At 42.0% G+C, this 19,394-nt stretch overlaps 1 protein-coding gene across 1 annotated transcript in view; it reads left to right on the forward strand.

The window, feature by feature from the left end:
• The window catches only part of LOC138739013 (FERM, ARHGEF and pleckstrin domain-containing protein 1-like), a 302,053-nt gene extending 285,059 nt beyond the window's left edge, over positions 1-16,994 (forward strand). Inside the window, exons 25-27 of the mRNA XM_069890340.1 lie at positions 8,052-8,159; positions 10,499-10,650; positions 14,152-16,994. Coding sequence (XP_069746441.1) covers positions 8,052-8,159; positions 10,499-10,650; positions 14,152-14,233 — 342 coding nt within the window. The 3' untranslated portion in view covers positions 14,234-16,994. The remainder of the gene's footprint in view (positions 1-8,051; positions 8,160-10,498; positions 10,651-14,151) is intronic.
• Positions 16,995-19,394: the final 2,400 nt, after the last annotated feature.

Raw genomic sequence — 19,394 nt, forward strand, 5'->3', positions numbered from 1 at the left:
TCCGACTCACCACTCACTCAATGGCCATTCCAACAATGTACGCTCCACTTATGCCTACTTTATTTTTATTTCCTGCTGACGAATCATCACTTGAATGGTCTGCTAAAGTGCCCAGCTTCACGAACGCTCCCCAAACTGTCGCTCCGTGTGAATCAATTGGTCCGCTCATTTAGGTCAGCAGGAGCAAGTTGGGCCAAAGGGCCTGTTTCCATGCTGTATGACTCTGTGACAATACGCTCACCTGTGGGGCTGGAGGCAGGAACGTGCTCTTGAATTTTGGTGTTGAACTTTCCACCTGCGTCCTCCCTCCATTACAGGAAACCCACAGAGTCAAGCAGCAAAGAATCAACCCCTTCAGTCGGCTCTGCGCTGACCTGCAGACTCCCCATTGTACAAATCTTAAACACTCATCACTCTTTTTTATTCTCATTATATTCTCATCACCACCCCCCCCCCCCCCCCCCCCACTTCCCCTCATTACGCTCTCGGGACAATTTACAGCTGCCAATTAACCCATCTTTGGGATATGGGAGAGCAGAGCACCTGGTAGGGGGTGGCCAGGGGGACCCCACTTGGTCACCGGGAGGATGCAAAATGTGCAAAGCCCGTACAGTCACCTCAGGGTCTGGGTCAAACCTGGGCTTCAACAGCACTATTTGCTTCAAAGTAACTAATTTAGATGTACAGCACAGTTACAGGTCATTTGATCCATGAGCATATGTGCTGCCCAAGTATACCCAATTAACCTACATCCCCCAGTATGTTTTGAACGGTGGGAGAGTACCGGAGCATCTAGGTAACACCTATGGAGACATGGGGAGAATGTACAGACTCCTCACAGACAGTGCAGGATTTGAGCCCCAGGCCCGATCGCTGACGCTGTGATAACATTGTGCTAACTGCTACGTTGACGTACCTTTCATTCAAGAAGGGGGAAAGATGATAATCCAGGAAATTACAGGCCAGTGTATCTCACATCAGTAGTAGGGAAACTTTTAGGAAGGATTTAACCACATTTTGACAGTCCCGATCAGATTAGGGACCGTCGACATGGCTTCGTGAGGAGCCGGTCATGTCTTACCAATTTGATTGAGTTTTTTTGAGGAGGTGACAAAAATGGTCAATGTGCTAGGGCAGTGGATGTGAAAGGTTTAATAAGGTCCCTGATTCAGAAGGTGCAGATACATGAGATCCATGGTGAGCTGATAGTTTGGATATGAAATTGGCTGGCCCAGAGAATACAGGATAGCAGTGAAGGGTGCTGTGACCAGTGATGTGATGATGGGAATAGTGGTAGATACAGATACAATGGCAGTATTTAAGAGGCTTCGAGATAAACACTGAGTATGAAGGGGATGGAGGAATATCTATCAGGTGCAAGCAGCAGAGTTTTAATTTGATTTGGACATCATGTTCAGCAGAGAGATATGGACCACAGTGGTTGTTCCTGTCTTCTACTGCTTAATGGTTCACTGGGTCACCACTTTAATGGAAAAGTTATCCCTTTAGCAATGCCATAGACATTTGTTTGTCGATATGCAATAACTTGTAACTTGTTTTAAAATTAAGGAAGGGTTTTACATGGAGACATTTTCGTGCAGGTCTTTGACAAATAAATTTGATGGGGAATTCAGGAATTCAACCTGAGAATGGTACCTCATTAACACTCATGGTGTTGTCCATTTAGAGGATTTTATGACCTAAACATTGTCTAAGAGTGGGGGAATAGTGTGATACATCTGTGCATGAGCATAATTCCATTGCAAGACCAATCCAAAGTTAGTTCAGCATGACTCAGAGTCATAACTCCGTTGAGGAATTTGTGAATAAATGAGTGGGGTAGGGAGAGTTGTGGAACTTGCTGATGCAACAGCAGATCTGTTCACAAGAAATAGTTGAATGAGTGAGTTGGGAATGGGGTGAACAGAATGGGAGCAGACAGGCTGAATGGCCTTCTATCCTGCAGGAATGCTGACCAGAAATTTCCAGCTTTCCTCTAATTGGCTAATGCAGTCTTAGCCACCAAAAATGGCTTGGCCATATTGCGTTGACCAAAATCACACTGGGTCCAGTGAAGTGTCATATTAAATCCTTAAACTAAAACTGGTTTGGCTCCTTTTTAAAAGCATTTTATTTTCCAGCATTTATTCTGTCAAGATCTAACCCTTTTTCTTGCTGTACAGATGGACATATGTGTGCCTATTACATCTAGGGTGGCCATCTCTGCCCAATGTTCTCAGTTAGCTGGCCAACATTTCCACCTTTTGGAACATCCAATCTTCCAAAGTCCATTTGAAAAGGGGATACTTTGCCTGATTGGCCACACCCTTTTTAAAAAAAATCTCCTTTGGATTTTTAAAACTTAATGGCAAAGTTTAAATTAAAAACATGTCCAGATCATGTTATTGCTTGCCCTCGAGATCCCTCATCAGTTCCTGGAGACTCCAGTTCAAACTTGAAGAGATGGCCACCCTAACTGCAAATCACTCAGGAAGTTTCTTGTCTTTCCTTACTCCCTGCATCGTTCACACTGTATCTGTCTTCTCTCCCTTGTGTTCTTGTCCCCCTGCTCTTCTGATGGAAGGAATCTCCACTGTTGATGCCTGTGCTTCACCTCCCTCTGGATTAATCTGTAATCAGTGGCCTCTTGCCCTCTCTCATGTCTGTTGGTATCGAATGCAGAGTCTGTCCCTTAATGATCACGTCACCAATATCGAGGTAACAGCTTCCAAAAAAAAATCTATAATTAGGGCAGCTGCCAACAAAATTGGTTTTAGTTTTGAAAGCTCTAATTTAAGTCAAAATTTTGGTTTAGATAGCTTTATATCACTTGGAAACAATTTGTCCTGGTCAAAATACAAGCAGAGGCTCAATTACATCATAGGTTTGAATTGTGCATTCATTATATTTTGGGCATTAAGAGGGATATTTGCAGATATACAAGGAACTTGGATATAGCTATATCTCAATGAACGAAATGAGCGTTTTATTTTATAGCCTGACAAATGCTTTGGTTGTTATAGATAACAGAGGAATGGTTGATGAAATTTAATTTAGGGAAATGTGAGGTATTGAATCCAACATGGTTAGGACCTAAATAGTGAATGGTTGGGATCTGGGAAGTGTTGCGGAGCAGAGGGATGTAGGAATACAGGTTCATAATATCTTGAAAGCAGAATGATAGGAAGATGGGGTGGTCAAAAAGTATTTTTGGCCTTCACTGGCCTTCATCAGCCAGACAATGGAATATATAAGTTGGAAGGACAAGTTTCAGTTATATAAAATGTTAATGAGGTCGTATTTATAGCATTCTATTCCGTTTTGGAGATGGTGCAGAGAAATTTACAGTGAGGATGGCCAGGACTTGCAAGTCTGAGCTCCAGGGAGAAGTTGAGCAGACCAGAGCTTTATTCCTTGGAGCGCATGAGGTGATCACATAGATGTGTACAAAATCAAGAGAGGAGAAGATGGGGTGAATGCAGAGAGTATTTTTGTCCTGAGCAAGGAATCAGTAACCAGAAGATATAGGTTTAAGGTGTGAGGGGGAGAGATTTAACATGAACTTGATGGGTAACCTTTTTTACAGCAAGGGTGGTGGATGTATGGAATGGGTTGCTAGAGAAGGTGGTCAAGGAAGGTTTAAGATAAATCAGAGGGATACATGGATAGAATGAATTCAGAGGGCAGTTGGGACTAGGTGGGACATTTTGGTTGGCTTGGGCAAGTTGGGCCAAGGGCCTGTTTCCATGCTGTATGACTCTATGACTTAAGAATTAGAGAGATGGATCAGCAAGTTTGCAGATGAAAAGAAGATTGGAGGTGTTGCGGATCGTGTTGAAGGGTGTGAAGATTAAAATAGGATATTGACAGGTTACAGAGTGAGGTGCAGTTGTGAAATGATGATTTTGGAAGGTTAAACGTGAAGGCAGAGCACATGGTTAATGGCAGCATGTTTAACTGTGTGGAAGAGCAGAGGGACCTGGGGGTCCAAATCGATAGCTCTCGTAAGGTTGCTGTGCAGATTGATAGGGTAGTTAAAAAGACATATAGTATGCTGGCTTTCGTTAGTCAGGGGAATGAATTCAAGAGTTGGGAGGTAATTTTGCAGCTCTATAAAACTAGCAAGACCACACTTGAAATATTGTGTTCATTTCTCGTCACCTCATTACAGGTAGGATGTGGAAGCTATGGAGAGGGTGCAGAGAATATTTACCTGGATAATGCCTGGATTGGAGAACCTGTCTTTTGAGGAAGGTTAACAGAGCTAAAGCTTTCCTCTTCATAGCGAAGAAGGATTAGAGGTGACTTAATTGATGTCTATAAGATTATTGAGAGGCATAGATAGGGTGAACAGCCAGCACCTTCTCCCTGGGGTAGAGGAACAAACACCAGATCAGTACAAGCTGAAGGGAGAAAAGTTTAGGAAAGACAAAAGAGTTAGGTTTTTTTTTAATGCAGAGAAAGCAAGGTGCATATAATGTATTGCTGGGATGTTGGCAGAGGCTGACTTAAAATCTCTTAGACAGGCTTGTGGATACAAGAAGATTAGAGGATTATGGGTGTAAGGAAGGGAAAGTTTAGTTTGTTGAGTTGGTTTCTATCAGGTATCACAAAGGGCATGTACTGTCTTGTAATGTTCTATGCTCTATATTGTATGAGAAGTAGCAGATGGAGTTCAATTCAGTTAAGTGTGAAGTGATGCACTTTGGAAGATCGAACCCAAAGGCGGAGTATGTGGTTAATGGCAGGATTCTTGACTATGTGGAGAAACAGAGAGAACATAGTATCCAGGATCATAGTACCTCAAGTTGATAGGGTGGATAAAATCACAAGATACAGGAGCAGAAGTCGACCTATTGGCCCATCGAGCCTGCTCCACCATTCTAATCATGATCTGATTCATCCTTCAACTCAGCCCCACTCCCCAGCTTTCTCCCCGTCACCCTTGATGCCCTAACTAATCAAATACCCGCCAATCTCTGCCTTAAATGCACCCAACGACCTTGGCTCCCACAGCTACCTGTGGCAACAAGTTCCACGGACTCAAGACATTCTGACTAAAGAAGTTTACCCGCATCTCTGTTCTAAATTGACACCCTTTTAACCTGAAGTTGTGCCATCTTGTCGTAGTCTCCCCGACCATGGGAAACATCCTTGCCACATCTACTCTGTCTAGGCCTTTCAGCATTCTGTACAATGATTTCACCTAGTGCCATTTGAAATATCTTGATGAGATCCCCCTCATCCTTCTGTATTCCAGTGAGTACAGTCCAAGAGATGACAATCATTCCTCAAATACTTGCCCTTTCATTCCTGATATAAATCATCTCTGAAGCCTCTCCAACGCCAGCACATCCTTTCTTAAATATAGCGCCCAAGCTGTACACAGTACTCTGATGAGGTCTCACCAGTGTTTTATAAAGTCTCAACATTACATCCTTGCTCTTGTATGCTACCCTCTAGAAATGAATGCCAACATTACACTTGCCTTCTTCACCACCAACTCAACCTTTAGGGTATCCTGCACAAGGACACCCGAGTCCCTTTGCACCTCGGAATTTTGAGTTTTCTCCCCATCTAAATATTAGTCTGCCCGCCTATTTCTTCTACGAAAGTGCATGACCACCCGTTTGCCCATTCTCCTAATCTATCCGTCTCTCTGCAGCCTTTCGGTATCCTCAGCACCACCTCCCCTATCACCTATTTTGGTATCATCTGCAAATTTAGACACAAAGTCATCTATTCCATAATTAAAATCATTTAAATACAATTTTAAAAATAATGCCCCCAACACAAACCCTAGTGGAACACCACTGGTAATCGGTAGCCAACCAGAATAGGATCGCTTTATTCCCACTCTCTGTTTCCTGCCAACCTGCCAATGTTCTACCCATGTTACTATCCTTCCTGTAATTCCATGGGCTCTCATCTTGTTAAGCAGCCTCATGTGTCGCACCTTGTCGAAGACCTTTTGAAAATCCAAGTACACAACATCCACTGCATCTCCCCTGTTTGTCCTACTTGTTATCTCTTCAGAAAATTGCAATAGGTTTGTCAGGCATGATTTTCCTTCAAGGAAATCATGTTGTCTTGGGCCTATCTTTTTGTGCACCTCCATAATCTCATCCTTGACAATTGATTCTAACAGCGTCAGGCTAATAGGTCTATAATTTTCTTTCTGCTGCCTCGCTCCCTTCTTAAACAGTGGACTGACATTCATGATCCACTGGAACCATGCCAGAGTCCTGGAAGATTATTACCAATGTCGCCACAATTTCTACAGCAACTTCCTTCAGAACCTGTATTGAAGGGTTAAGAAGGTGTATTGTATGTTGACCTTCACGAGTCAGGGGATTGAGTTCAAGAACCATGAGATAATAGTGCAGCTCTATAAAACTCGAATTATACTTGAAGTATTGCATTCAATCGCAGTTGCCTCACCACAGGAAGATTGTGGAAGCTTTAGTGAGAGAGCAAAGGAGATTTACCGGGATTTTACCTTGATTTGAGAACATCCCTAATGAGGAAAGATTGAGCAAAGTAAGACTTTTTTTGGTAGCGATGCAGGATGAGAGGTGACTTGATAGAGGTGTATAAGATTATGAAGGGCATATAGTGAATAGGGTGGATAGCCAGCACCTTTTTCCCAGGGAGGCAATGGTCAATACAATGTTCTATTCAAGTCATGGAAATGTACAGCAACAAGAGAGGTAATTTAAGTATTAATGGCCATGCTAGCTCATCTCAAAAGCAAAATTCAACAGATGCCAGTATTCTGATGGAAAACCAGAAAATATTGGTGCAGCAGGAGTTTAGAATGAGTATGACTGAAAGTTGGTTTGCAGGTGCATCAAATAATCAAGCAGTATGTTGGCCTTGCCAGAGGGATTGAATTCAAGAGCAGGAAAGTTCTCGATCAAAGGCACAAGATAATGGTGAGGCTGCACCTGGAGTACTACTGGTCTCCTTACTTGAGAAAAGATACACTAACCTTGGAGGCAATGCAGAGGCGGTTCACCAGACTGATTCTGAAGATGAGGGGGTTAGCCCATGAGGAGGAGTCACCTGAGTATATATTAATTACAGTTTTGAAGAATATGGGGGAATATTATAGAGACATTTTAAATTGTGAAAGAGATAGATGAGATAGAGGCAGGAAAGATATTTTCCACGTAGATGTGATTAGAACTTGGGGACATTGACTCCTGATGCAGGGAAGTGGATTTCAGTGATAAGGAGGAACTGGTTCTCCCAAAAAGTATGGAATTCTCAGCCCAAGGAAGCAATAAATGTATTTAAGATATATAGAGAAAGATAGATTCTTGCATAGTAGGGAATTGTGAATGATTTGGTAAGTGGAGCTGAGTCCACAGCCTGATCAGCCGTGATCTCATTGAATGGCTGAGCAGGCTTAACAGCCAGATGTCCGACTTGTGCGCCTATTTCTTAGCTGGATAGTGGAAAGTTGGCCACTGAAGTTACAGCTGCCAGAGTGTAAATGAACATGGAGCGTCAAGTCATAGTGCTCAGTGTGAGACCGTTGAGGAATCATTTAACTTGAGGCTGATTGGAGAATGGGTATCTGACACTCCCCTTCAATTCTGGAACATAAATTCATCCCTGGCTAGAGAGGAGGTTCCCAGCTCTAGTTGGAGTGTTTTCGGAGGCATGACCTCCCGTCTCCACCTTACCCAGTCAGACCCTCCTTCCCAGTGGTTCCTTGCCCTTTCTTCACTATTATTAAAGGATGTATTCTGTTCCTAAAATTCCTTTTCAGCTTTTGTTCCAACCCTCATCCGGGGCTGCAGGTGACCTAGTTCAAATGGAAAATTAGTGGAAGGTTTAAGAATTAAGGGAACAGGACAGGTTTGGACTATATCTAAAGTCCTTTTTTAAATGTTTTTTTTAGTGTGATATCTCATCGATGACTGCTTTGCCATTTCCGTAATCTGATCTAATAATGTGTGTGTGTGTGTGTGTGTGTGTGTGTGTGTGTGTGTGTGTGTGTGTGTGTGTGTGTGCGCGTGCGCGTGCTTTCCCTCTTCTGTTAGAATCAACTCTCTGGAAACTTACTGAGGAAATTCAAGAACAGTAACGGTTGGCAAAAGCTTTGGGTTGTCTTCACCAACTTCTGTCTCTTCTTCTACAAGTCACATCAGGTGAGTGAGCCCCATTGAGTCAACTGCTGTTTGGGTGATTCCATGCAGTGTATACATTAAAATACAAGTTAAAAGGTCAAAACTGTATTCCATCTCTCACAACCTTGTCACAGCCCAAGTGTCTCTGGTCACAGGAGTCAGGTGGGGAGTGTGACCAGTGACTTCCCGTGAGCACTGACCCAAGCATCTGGTTTGATGTGGTTGAGCTTAAGAGTTAAATATTGGCCAAGGATACCAGCAAGATGTTTCCCGATTTCTTAACAGGCCCTTCCTGCCCCATGAGTCTATGCTGCTCAAATACACCCATGTGTCCAATTATCCCATTGACCCTGAACATCTTTGGAATGTGGGAGGAAACCCATGTGGACCAAGGAGAACATACAAACTCTTTCCAGACAGTGCTGGATTCAAACCCACATCACTGGAGCTGTAAGAGATAAAAGGGTCTAGATCATCATTTGTGTCCATGCAAGATAAAAAACCATTTTTAGATTTCCATAAAATTAAAAGTGGAAATTCATTTGGATACGTACTTTGATCTTCTATCAGATATGTCCATGTTGACAAAATCAGCATTTATTGCTCAATCATAACTGCCATCAAAGATGTAACATCTGAACGTTTTGCCTCAGCATTCCCATCCCTACTTACTTACTTTGCTGTATCCTATTGTCTCTCACCTCCATCGGTTTCAATCACTCTCTTCCATAGGAGCAGCAACTTACAGGCTTGTATGACTGCAATGGTTGGAGGAGACGCTTGAGATGATCAGGAGAATGTGTGAACCACACAAAGAAGGTTTAGCATCAAACTGCTGAGACAGTTGAATCGTAAAGTCATACTGCAACTTCGGCCTAACTTCCCCATGCCACCAACATTTCCCACCCCCAGTAGCCCACCTACCTGCATTTAGCCCAATTTCCTCTGAACCTATCCATGCATTTTTTTTCAAAAGCATTTTATGGCAACCTGCCTCAACCTCCTCCTCCTGTAGCCGATTCCAGTCACCCACCACTTTCTGTGTGTAAAAAAAAATGTTACCCTTGAGTTCCTGATAAATCTTTCCCCCTCACCTTGAAGTCCTCTAGTTACAGATTCCCCTACTCTTGGCAAAAAGACTATCTGTGATCACCCAATCTATTCTTCATGGGTATGGGGTCATATATAGGTCAGATTGGGAAAAGCAGGCGATTTCCTTCCCTGCAGGATCCCTTTACAATGATCTGGAGGTTTTGATATTTCAGAATATTTAATTACCAATTTGAATTACAAAATTATAAATCAGTGGTTCTCAACCTTTTTTTTCCCACTCACATACCACTTTAAGTATGCCTTCGGTGCTCTATGATGAATAAAGGATTGCTTAAGGTGGAATGGGGTGGAAAGAAAAGTTTGAAAAAGTTTAATCGTACCTAATTGACTCATTACGTGCATGGTTTCATAACTCCAAAGGAAATGGACCAATGACCATTTTTCTCAAGCAAAATGTTTCAGTAACAATTGAGTCTAGAGCAGTGATTCTCAACCTTCCCTTCCCACTCACATCCCACTTTAAGCAATCCCTTACTAATCACAGAGCACCGATGGCATAGGTGTTAAAGTGTTATGTGAGTGGAAAGAAAAAGGTTGAGAACCACTGGTATAGATAAAGTGCAAGTAGGCTTTCTCCACTGAGGTTAGATGAGACAAGAACTAGAGGACATGGGTTAAAGGTGAAAGATGAAATGTTTAAAGGGAAAATTAAGGGGAACTTCTTCATACAGAGAATGGTGAGAGTGTGGAACAAGCTGACAGCTGAACTAGTGAATGTTGACTCAATTGTGACATTTAAGAAACATTTGGATAGATAAAAAGATGGGAGGGGAATGGAGGCCTATAGTCCGGGGGAAGGTGAATGGAACTAAGCATAAATAATAGTATGGTGCAGACTAAATGGGCTGAAGGGTCTTTTTCTGTGCTGTAATGTTCTACGGTAAATTTGCCAGGTCTTAAGACTCAAAATCTTTTTTCCAAGTCTCTGGATTAAAAGACCTTGAGCAATTTCCTGGGAAACTGGATTTTTCCTGTTCGGTTTTGTAAGTGCCCCTTGTTTTTTCAAAATATCAAGTTGCATCCAAAGATTGTGGGGCAGAAACTCATCATATTTTTGGTACTGTTCTTAAACAGTATGGGACATTCACCACAGAACCTGTTCACCATGGGTGTTTAGAGCAGGATTAGCACCATCTGTGGTGCTGCAAACCCACTTACACCTCCTCGCTAGACCCATCTGTCAGCATGTTTACTCGGGAGATATTTTGGAAGTTTCCTCATCACAGTGCTCATTGGTCTTTCTCTAGGATTCTCATCCGCTTGCAAGTTTGCCCTTGCTGGGTTATTCTGTCACCATCCCAGCAGAATCTGACAACATTCACAAGGACTATGTCTTCAAGTTACAATTCAAGTCCCATGTTTACTTCTTCAGGGCTGAAAGCGAATATACATTTGAAAGGTAAGGCCTTTCTGCTGGGACTCATATTTTCTATTCTAAGCAAATGATAATGGGAAGGTTTTGGATGGTCCCTTTTAATGTCCAGGAGGGTGAACGAGGAATGATAACCCAAACTAATGTTGTGACAGGTGGAGACGGCATCAGATGTGAACTCTCAAAGATTGAATAGTAGCGGCAGTTCGCAGGTAAAAGGATGCCTGACAAAAGGGAGGCTTTTAAAAGTGAGAGAAGGAAGAGTTCAGGGACAGCATGGCTGGATGGATTAAGGAATCCTGGTTGACCTGTGATACTGATGCTCCAAGTATTTTGAGTTGAATCCAGGCAAGTGTGAGGTGTTGCTCTTTTGGAGTTCAATTGTCAGGGGACTACTGTATATACATTTTATGTCTCTGAAATGTATTGATGTGCAGAGGGATCTGAGGGTCCAGATCCATAGCTCCTTGAAAGTGACATTGCAAGTGTTAAAGAAGATGTATGGTGTACCTTCCTTTATTGTCCGGGCATTGATTATAAAGTAAAGAAATCGTTTGGCAGCGACACAAAACCTTGTCGTGGTTGTATTGTGTGCAATTCTATCGTCCCATTACTGGAAGGATCTGGACACTTTGGAAAAGGAACAGAAGGGGTTTACTAGGATCTTGCCTCCTGTCGAGGACATGAGAAATGAGGAGATTGGAAAAGTTAAGTAGCGCAAATTCAGTAATCAGAAGAGGCAGGGGACATCAAAGGATTGATATAGCTTACTGCAGGTATTTTAATGCCAGAAGCCAGACAGATGTGGCAAATGACTCAGAGGATGGATTGGGACATGTTTACGTGACATTATAGCCAGAACACAAACAAGGTTGAGATATACTGGCAATTCAATATTTTGGGCTTCAGATGCTTGTAGGCATAATAGAGGAGGAGGGGTTGAGTTTTAGATTAGTGAGAAATTCAGAGGGAATAATGTGCCAAATGCAGGCTTTTGGGAACTAGTGTAGCTCAGATATTTTTGTCAGCAGGAGCAAATTGGGCTGAAGGGCCTGTTTTTCCACTGAATCCAGGCAATACTTGGAGGGGATATTTTTTGGGGTTGTGTGAATAAGACAATCCCTTTGATGGGATTGTACTAACCCCCCCCACCATCCTGAAAACCAGTGTGAATTAGAGGAGCAGGTATGTCATAAAATCGAGAAAGAATAATAGAGTTGTGAAACTGGCCTTATATTGAGTGGCAATGACATAGTTCAAAGGGCTTGGATGGGGAGGAATTTGTTGAGAGTATCCATTAAAGTTTTCCTAAAAGTACATAGAGGACACAACAAGAGAAGGGGCAACACTGGACCTCCCAAAGGGGAATGGGGCAGGGGGCAGGGCAAGAAACATGTCTGAGGGGGAGTAATTTGGAACCATAATTCTATTTGTTTTAAAATAGTTCTGGTAAAAGATAGGACTGGTCCTCAAGTTAAAGGCTAACTTCAATGGCATCAGATGCAATCTCTCAAAGGTTGATTGGCAGAGGTAGTTTGGAGGTAAAGGGATGTTTCAGAATGCTCTGCTTAGCGAAAGTATCTCTGGTATTTGGAGTGGGAGGTGCTGCTCTTTGGGAGTTCAAATATCATGGAAATGTGTATAGTTACTGGCAGGGTACTTCAGAGCATTGGTGTGCAGAGGGACCTGGGGGTTCAGGTCCATAGCTCCTTGAAAGTGCAAATAGATATGGTGGTAAAGAAGATGTACAATGTGCTTACCTTCATTGGGCTGGGCATTATATATAAAAGTACGAAAGTCATGTTCAGCCACACATAAAACCTGGGCCACACTTGGGAGTATTGTGCGCAATTCTGGTCGCCGAATTACAGAAATTATATGGAGACTTTGGAAAGGAGACAGAAGAGGTCTACCAGGATGTTGTCTGGTTTAGAGGGTATGAGCTATGGGGAAAGGTTGGAAAAACTTGGGTCATCTTCTCTGGCGTGTCAGAGGCTAAGGGGAGACCTAATATAGGTGTATAAATTCATGAGAGGCATTGATAAGGTGGAAGTTAGAACTTTTTCTCTGGGGTTAAAGTGTCACACACTAGAGGAGTTGTGTTTAAGTTGAGGGGTAGGATGCTCAAGGGGTTGTGCAGGGTCAATATTTAACACAGTGACTGGTGGGTGCTTTAAACCTGGCTGCCAGGTTTAAGAGGCTTCTGGACAGATACAGAATGCAAAGGGGTTGGAGGGATATCAGGTGCAAGCAGCAGCATTTTAGTTTGATTTGGATATCAGGTTCAGCACAGATATATGGGCTGAAGGGTCTGTTCTGTGCTGTTCTATGGACTGCTGCATTCAAGCGAGTTCTTTGAGTATGGTGAGGCAGGAGTTCATTTAAGAGTTCACGCCTCCTTGAATTCTACCTTCTCTGACAAAGCTCAGAGATTCTACTTTGAGACTGGAAGGTAACCGGTGAGAGCATAAGCTCCATTTAAGAAGCAATATTATCACCCATGGGTGGAGCCAAAGAGATGGGCAAAGTCTTGAATTTTACACCTGTGTCTACTTTGGAACAGATCAAGGAAGCTAAGAAATAAAGGGATGGTAATATCGATGTCTTGGAAACATATACACGAATCAAAAGAAATGGTAGTGGATGTCTTAAAGCACATAAAGCTAGATAAACTCCTGATCAAGTACACCCTCAGACATTGTGAGAGGAAATTGACAGAGCCCCTGACCAAGAGGTACATTTAGCCACAGCTGAGGTACCAGATGTGTCTTTAAGAAGAGCTGCAGGGACAAGCCAAGGAACTTGAGACTGGTGAGCCTAGCATCAGTGGTGGGGAATTTACTCGAGGGATGGTACTGGAAGGGATTCTGAGGGACAATATTGAATGGCATTTGCAAAGACAAGGTCTTGTCAGCATGGCTTTGCATGTGGGAAGTCATGTCTCATTAATGTGACTGTGTTTTTGAAGAGCTGGGCAGTGGATTTTGTCTTCATGGATTTTAGCGGTCAGATTGTATGGGATCCGAGGTGAGCTGGAAAATTAAATACAGAATTCACCTGATGGTAAGAGTCTGAGGATGGTGGTGAAGGCTTGTTATTCAGATTGGAGGCCTGTGACCATGAGTGTGCCACAGAGAATGGTGCTGGGTCCAGATGCTCCTCCATCTCTATAAACACTTTGGATGAGAATAGATTTGTCATGTTTAGCAAGTTTGTAAATGGCACCAAAACTTGTGACACAGCGAAGAGTGAAGAAGGTTAGTTGATATTACAACAGCATCTCGGTCATCGAGGAAAGTGGACCAAAGAAAGGCCGACAGGATTTAATTCAGGCAAGTGCAACCCTCTGCATTCTGGAAGGTCAAATCAGGCAGATCCTCCAGTAAATGCAAGAATCTTGGAGGGGTTTGTCGAGCACAGGGTGTGACCTGGTGGACTCCAGGCCGTGACCCGGCATTTCATTTAATCCTGCAAAGTATTTGAGGTGTTGTTCAAACCCCAACTCCAAGCTGTCCCTTCTCTCTGCAGGTGGATGGAAGTCATCAGAAGTGCCACCAGCTCTGCTACCCGTACACGCCTTCTCAGCCGCAAGGAGTCTCATGCTTACTGATTCATGAAGAGGATCCCTTTCACACACACTAACTTCCATCACATTTAGTCCCTTTTCAGAAAAGGAGAAAAATAAAGTTCACATTTAGTCATTTTCCAACTCCATTTGTATCTACGATTAGCCGTGCCCCACATAGTTAATTCACTAATTCAACAAAAGTTACCGTCACTCTCATCTTAATATAAAGTGTGGCAAAGTCCAATTTTTGGCAGATTTTGTCTCAGTCCAGAGTTAAAATGAGTTTTTAAATTCTATGTATATGTACAGGTTGAGTAGGAGAGTTTGAAAGGATGCGTCGAATCCAATCCCACAGTATTCTCGTCTCAAAAATGTGACCCACACGTAAACTATATCCACAACTTATCTGTAGTGTAGACAATGTTAAGCTTTAGACCAGTCATGTTTAGGTACTGACTGAAACAGATTTGACAATCATGCTGTGGATTCAGAGCGAATCTCTGCTTGTCCCATTCCAACGTGGATTTAAAGAGCTTTACAACGGCCCTAGGTGTGAGCTTTACCAGCCTAAACCGAAGAGGCTGATGACCTGAACATAACTGAGCATTAAGGTCATTTATCCTAAATTCTCCCACCAGCTGCAGTTCACGTCTATTTGCTACAAATCAGATTGGAAGCGTTCCTTGCCAAGGAGGCTGATTGGATGATGGCAGAGCCTTACTTCTTGCTGGACACTTATCCATTTGCATATTCTGCTATTTTAGCACCAGCTGAATTTATTTTGATAGATCAAGAGGTTTTGAGGCTAAACATTTGCGAGAGTACAAAATGATTTGGAATAGTCTCACCAGAAAGGTGCTGAATTAAATTTAGCTAGATCCATTGAGTGCCAACTTGTTTCCAGGACACCTCTGTTTAGAAAAATAAATTGTTTTAAATTCCTTGTATCCCTGTTTATTCTGTCAACAGCCCACATTTCAGGTTGCATAGAAAGAGAAGCCTGTCACCTACTGTGATCTGGAGCAGAAGTTACCTTCGACCACAGCAGAGAAAATAGACAATCACATTCCATAGCCTCATTCCCTGCTCCAATATGCTACCTACGCCGTCATACATGTGGAAGCAGGGCCTTTGGCCCAACTTGCTCATTCTGACCAAAATGTCCCACCCAGTCTGTTCCAACAACTCTCTTTAAATGACACTTTGTCTTCATTTCTGAGATGAAGAGACACCCTGAAGTAAGAAAAATTGATTATTTTAGTTCTTGCACAAGATGGGAAACAAAAATTGTCAGCCTGACATTGATCTGTAAAATGTTACTTACTTCCTGATGTCACAAGTTGGATTCGTTCTCATTTATCTCACAACTTAATGAAGATTATTAAGCAACTATGTCATAAAGCATTAATCATAAGTAGGTGAGCTGACGTCATGGCCTACTAAACCCTATCATCTTCTGTCCAGGCAATAGTCCATTTTATCTGTGGCACCCAGGCATTGCACCCAGTTTCACTGCTGGGAACCTGGTAACGAGACAGAGAGTCTGAAGTTCCAGACTTGCCAGGTTGACTGGTGGATCTGCCACTCCACTGTGGGAAGTTAAACACCTCCTCCATGCCAGGGACCTCGAGTTTACCTGGAGTAACCAATTATCGATGAAAATGACCAAAGCTCCGGGATTTTGCTGCAAAGTCCAGGACACCACAGGCAGAATAGCCTGGGGCACTTTGTATCCAGGCACCCATTAGTCGGAGCCTCCAACTGTGCTCCCCAAAGGCTCTGTGACCACCACACTACCCTCTTGCCTTTGAATAATAAATGTGAACATTATCTTCTCCCTGGAGCCAAAGCATTTTGCTTTAAGGCTAAATAACCCAGAAAGGTTTGCCGTGGTCATATAAAGGGATGGTCTTTGGCAAGAATTCCAGTTTGCAGCATCTTCAACTGTGGCCTTGTTGAATTGGAAAGGGTAGGATCCCTGGCTGATTCAGGTACTCACTCCCTGCCCTAATGTGCCTCTCCGTGTGGGCAGGATGTGTGCCAGATTCTCCTTGCCTCAATCCCACCCATGCCCACTGCCATTAACAACATCCTGTTCATGAGAACAATGGAACAGAACCAGGGTTTTCCCCACAAATTCCAGGATCTTTGCTCAAGTCTAGAATTTAAGAGCATTGTTTTGAATTTGCCTTTACTAACGTTAGCCAAGAACTTCCTTGGCTCAAGAGAACTTATTACAATATCCAATGTCAAGGAGCAGAACTGCATAGAGTATAAAATTAAATTATAAACCCAAGCTGGAGGAACTCAGCAGAGCAGGACAGCCTCTGGGGAGGGAGATGATAGGACAAGCGATGTCTCAGGTGGACTAAGAGCAGGGTCTCTCTTCAGAAGCAGTTTTCAAAGCAAGATTCCCACCATCCCTTTCCCTCCACGGATACTACCTGACCCATTGAGTTCATCCACTTGTGTTTATTTGCTCTAGATTTCAGCATCTGCAAGTCTCTTGTGTCAGCAAAACGTTGGGAGTTAAAGATTCTTAAAAAAAAACAGAACGATTAATTCTGTGAAAAGACAGGGTCTTGGGTGAAGCTGCACAGAATAATAGGACCATACAAATGCAAATGTGACAGTGGAATTACAGATAGTTGTAGCAAGTTTATCTGTTAACACTGTACAGTGCACTATCTTCCTGTCCAAACATTTTTGCAAGAAACAACTTTCTGTTTTATAACTGATTGTACGGAATTTAACTTTTTAAAATGACCTAAACCAATTCAATAAATTCTAACTTGGCACCGAGTGTTTTGACTTTCTTTTCATTGAATGATAAACTTATGACACCTTGAGTCAGTGCTAGCTTCTTGGAGACATGCATAATCACCAAGTGCATCAGACTCATGCCAAGTGCCTCACACTCTCACCCAGTGCCTCGCACCCTTGCCCAGTGCCTTCCACTCTCAGCCCAATGCCTCCCACCCTCACCCAAGTACTGCTTAAATATTTCCCCTTGAACCTATGCCGTATAGTTCTTGTATCACCCAACCTCAGTGGAAAAAGCCATACATTTATTCTATCTGTACCCCTCATAATTTTGTATACCTGTATCAAATCTCCCCTCATTCTCCAACACTCCAGGGAATAAAGTCTTAACCTGTTTATCCTTTCTCTATAACTCAGTTTGTCAAGTCCCGTCAAGATTCTTGTAAACTTTCTCTGCTCTCTTTCAATCTATTGATATCTTTCCTGTACAAGACTACACTCCAGACTCAAACCGGCACTTCAACATAAAATCCCAATTCCTTTTTTTTTAATACTTTATTTTAAGTTTTCATACATGTACCTTATAATCATTTGTGCACATCCATCATAATGCACAAATTGATCCTGACTACAAGAAGAAGAATTGTACCCCCTCCCCATAACAAACCCTCCCTAACCCCAATCCCCTAAAGCAAAGTCAACAAACAGTGCTTACAGAGGGTCGTATTGTGACAGAGTATTTAGAGGTGGTTTGGGAGGAATTGCTAGAATAGTTTACACACACACATTTTAAAACACAGAATTTTTGCAGAGGACCAACAAAGTAGCAACATTCGGCAGCTTGCCTGGGAGAGCATGTGATCTTTGCAGGGAGGGCAGAACAGTTTTGCTCTCAGAGAGGGAGGGTGTGAAACAGAGAGAGAGGGAGTCACAGAAATCAGTTCCAGAGAGACAAGCTGGCAAACTTTGGAAGGCTGCCTGGTCAAAGAAGGAGATTGGCGACCTGAAAGGTGACCTGAAAGAAAGAGGATCATCTAGAGAACCCTGAAGGGGCGCAAGTTTCGTCAGCAAGACTGATTGAGAAGGAATCAGTTGTGGATGTCCTGGAAAAGGAATCTCTCTCTGAAAACCAGCAAGAACCCTCCTGAGTGGTAACCATTTGCCTGTTAAGCTCCAAAGACTGGTGAACTTTGTTAATGCTAACTTCTGTGCATAGTACAAGAATTGCCTGCAACCAGTGAGATTGGACTGTGATCCAAAGAACTTTTCTAATCTTAAATATACATTACACAGACTTGCGCTTAGAATTAGAGGGGGGATTAAGTAGGTTAGGTAGGTTAAGTAATACGTTAGTTTAATTCTCTTTTTCAATTATAATTAAAAATGACTTGTTTAATAACCCTGTGTTGAGGTGCATATCTATGCTGCTGGTTTTTGGGGTCCTCTGGACTCAGTAACAGTATTATATAGTAACATATTAAAGAAATGAAATAAACTCGAATTAACTATTGGATTGTACTAGGGTTTGCTATGGGACACCAAGGACCTTCTCAAACATAAAAGTATCTTAACTCAACTTACAGGTGATGTCGTACGATCCAATGATTGGAAGAGATAAAATTAAACAACAATACTCTTATTTTGCATATATGGGCTCCATATTCTTATTTCTCAAATTATAAGTAATTTTTTCTAATGGAATACGCTTTTCAATTTCTTCATGTAAGCACGAGTCTGATTTCCAAATAACTGTGATATACTTTCTTGCCACCACCAATACTATTTTTACAAATTTCTTTTGATTTAATGAACATTTCAATTTAGGGTTCGTCCCTTCCAGGTTCCCTAATAAAAATAGGTCAGGGTTTTGTGTGTATGAAATACCAGTGATTTGTTCCAAGAGTTCCCCTACTTTCACCTAAAAAGGTCTCACTTTCAGATAAATCCATGTAGCGTGCAGAAAAGTACCTTCTTCTACACTGCATCTAAACCACTTATTTGATAAAAAAAAATTTTAAACTTTATTTAAGATTTTTATAACATGAATAAAATAGAAAGTTACAGTAAAAAGATTAAACATAAGATAATAAAAATTACAATACTACATCGGCAGACTAAATAAACTAAACCCCCCCCAATAATTAGTACACAACATTAATGACCTAGCTTAAAGTTAGTCCAACCCCCCCCAAAATAAAGAGTGAAAGAGTGAAGAGTTAATAAAATGAACAATAATTATATATAAAAAAAACCCTTACACAAAAAAAGATAAAACATAACAAGTAAAGATACTAATATCAAAAAAAGAAAAAAAAATTATCAATACTAAAATATCAAACTTAAAAACATATTTAAATCAAACTTAAATGCATATATTTAGCAAATGGAGTCCACTTCAACCTATAAAAAGACATCCTATCCTGAATTGAAAAAGATATCC

This window comes from Narcine bancroftii, chromosome 7 (assembly GCF_036971445.1).
Source record: "Narcine bancroftii isolate sNarBan1 chromosome 7, sNarBan1.hap1, whole genome shotgun sequence".
Lineage (NCBI taxonomy): Eukaryota > Metazoa > Chordata > Chondrichthyes > Torpediniformes > Narcinidae > Narcine > Narcine bancroftii.